The sequence below is a fragment of the Leiobunum rupestre genome, chromosome 3, assembly GCF_980474605.1.
Source record: "Leiobunum rupestre chromosome 3, qqLeiRupe1.1.hap1, whole genome shotgun sequence".
In the NCBI taxonomy this organism is placed as follows: Eukaryota; Metazoa; Arthropoda; class Arachnida; order Opiliones; family Sclerosomatidae; genus Leiobunum; species Leiobunum rupestre.
In genome coordinates, this window is record NC_143386.1 from 49,814,357 (window position 1) to 49,816,833 (window position 2,477).

The following is a 2,477-nucleotide window of genomic DNA, read 5'->3' on the forward strand; positions in this document are numbered from 1 at the left end:
ATTCCTTTAAAGGAGTACTGACCCCTTTTCGCGCCAAAATACCAACCAATCGGCGCCATTTTGAATAATTTCGCGCCAGCCAATTAGCGCGCAGTACACGCGCCGCGCCAGCCAATCAGCGCGCAGGTAACCACGTGCTCCCCGCGCCGCGTAGTTACCACGTGGTCCCCGCGCCAGCCAATCAGCGCGCGCCACTCTGCAGAGGTCAATGACCTTCGGTGACTTACCCCGAGGGGGGAAGAAAATGCCGACCCCCCAGCGCCACCTGTGACCTAGTTTAGGGAGGGGGGGAAGGAAGCGGGGATTTCCGGTGCCGACCCCCTTTCTACCTGTACATTGAAAACCCTCAAAGATGGTAGCATCTCCTACTCGCATTTATTTATTTCTGATAATTTTATAGAATTGTCAATAGTAAGTTCCATCTTCTCTGGCGGTTTCTTTTTACGTTGAATACCACCTTGATTAACACGTTTATTGATAGTCCCAAAAGGCGCCTCGTCTTGGTATTCTGCGAAATCAAGCTTTACACCTTTTTTATCGATCTCGAGCGTTGCACTTGTTTGATCGTCTACGGGCGCGTTACTGGTTGGTTCGTTCGCGACTGATTTAGCGGGTATGCCTGATTCCGTCGTATCAACCGTGACCGGTTTGTTATCTATCACCGTGTTTATCGGAACAACAACGGACACCGGCGCGTTGTCCTCTGTTTTATCGTCTACGAAAGGCTCGTTTGCTATAACATCGTCTAAGAAAGGATCATCGACGAAAAAATCATCATCGATATTCGAGTCCTCGTCTCTCGTATTGTCGCGGACTGGTTCATCGGATTGAGTTTCAATGTTTTTTGTTATCTTATTACGTTTTTGAGAACGGTATATTCCAAGCGCATTCACCAACGCAGCCTCGTGTCTTATTCGATCGAGGGGCGTACAATCGGGAGGAAGTGTGATGTCGTCCGTAATCAAAAACTCTATAGTGTTTTCGCCCTGGTGGAGGTTAAAGAAGGCGCTAGTATAGTTAATCTCCATTAAGGCACATTCACAATCTCCGTCCAGTTCTACGGGTTTCGCTAACCTGGTAGTATACGAGGCCATGGTTTGTCCTTGTATATCTTCATACTCGCGTTAGACGGCAATGTCAAATACATCTTGCTTCTTTACCCAAGAATTAGCACTCGGTGGATATCCAATATAACTAACTATGTATTCTATCTGTCTTCCTCGTTTTCTCGTCTTTAGTACTTTATCGATGTGGTAGGCTTCGGGTTTCGCCACAGATAATAATTCTTCCTCGTAAAATCTTCCTTTTATCGGTTCACCCGCGAGATCTTCGAGTATATAAAAAGGCGGGTTGGCCTTCACCACCCGGACAATTTTCAAAACTTCTTTCGACCAATTACCAGGGTACGATTTCTCGAACTTCCCCTTGTTTTTACTCATTCGACAGTGATCTCCGGTTTTGAATTTAGGCCTTCGCTTTTGGGGTCGTTTTTTTTCCTGTTTCATATATATCGTTTTAAAAACTTTCAGTACGTTGTCGGGGTTGACATCTAAAGGGGCCATCTTAATAGTCGAGTGGAAAGTGGTGTTATAGCTTTGGAGCAAATCAGGTAGGACGTCCAAATACCGATACGTATTGTTACCCGTGAAATATTTGTACATCTTCGATTTTAGGGTTCGATTAAATCTCTCAACCATACAAGCCTTAATATCGTCGATCTCGCTCGTGAAAAATTTAACGTTTTTACTTTTAAGGAAGTCTTGAAAATTTTTGTTAAGAAACTCGGTTCCTTTATCAGTCTGAATTTTTAGCGGCGTAAGATCGGCGAAAATTTTCTTGGTGGCTTCTACGATGTCTTCCCCTTTTTTGGTCTTTATGGGGATAGCCCAGGCTCTTCGGCTAAACGTATCGATGCACACGAGTAGATAGTTGAAACCAGAGTTGAATTTTCAATATCTCGCATATCAGCCAAATCCATCTGGAATTGATCCCCGATATTAGTAACAAAGACTCTATCTCTTTTAAAATTTCGATACGCACCTTTATGTATCGTGTAAGAGTCTTGAGTAGACAACCAGTTTACGACTTGTTCTCTGGAAATCCCCTTTTCTTTAACGGCGTTATATAGCTTAGCCACCCCGTCGTAGCTGGCCGGATGCTTTGGATCGTAGTAAATTTTCTTCAAGACGAGCTCGTGATTCCGAATTCGTTCCATGGTTGTTTACCCCACCAAGAAATGATACCGGATATTAATAATAATAATAATAATAATAATAATAACAATAACAATAACAAGACACAGAATTTGGAAATATCGATACGCACCTTGATGTATAGCGCGAGAGTCCTGGGGGTAGACAACAAGTTGTAATACAGATTAGTCGTGGCTGACAGGGTGCTTAGGATCGTAGCAAATCTTATTGAAGGCTAGCTACGGTGTTCCGAATTCTGCCCATTGTTGTTGTTTTACGGGGGCT

The 2,477-nt window shown here is 43.8% G+C and overlaps 1 protein-coding gene across 1 annotated transcript; it reads right to left on the bottom strand.

Annotated features, from left to right (window-relative positions):
* Positions 1 to 1,124: 1,124 nt before the first annotated feature.
* LOC149952505 (uncharacterized) lies at positions 1,125 to 1,661 on the bottom strand. The gene has a single exon (XM_090169724.1). It carries the CDS (start codon positions 1,659 to 1,661, stop codon positions 1,125 to 1,127), a length of 537 nt encoding a protein of 178 aa, XP_090025850.1.
* Between the last annotated feature and the right edge of the window lie 816 nt (positions 1,662 to 2,477).

Bases quoted from the DNA above. Each gene is read 5' to 3' on its own strand.
- LOC149952505 (XM_090169724.1), bottom strand. From the start codon at position 1,661: ATGTACAAATATTTCACGGGTAACAATACGTATCGGTATTTGGACGTC.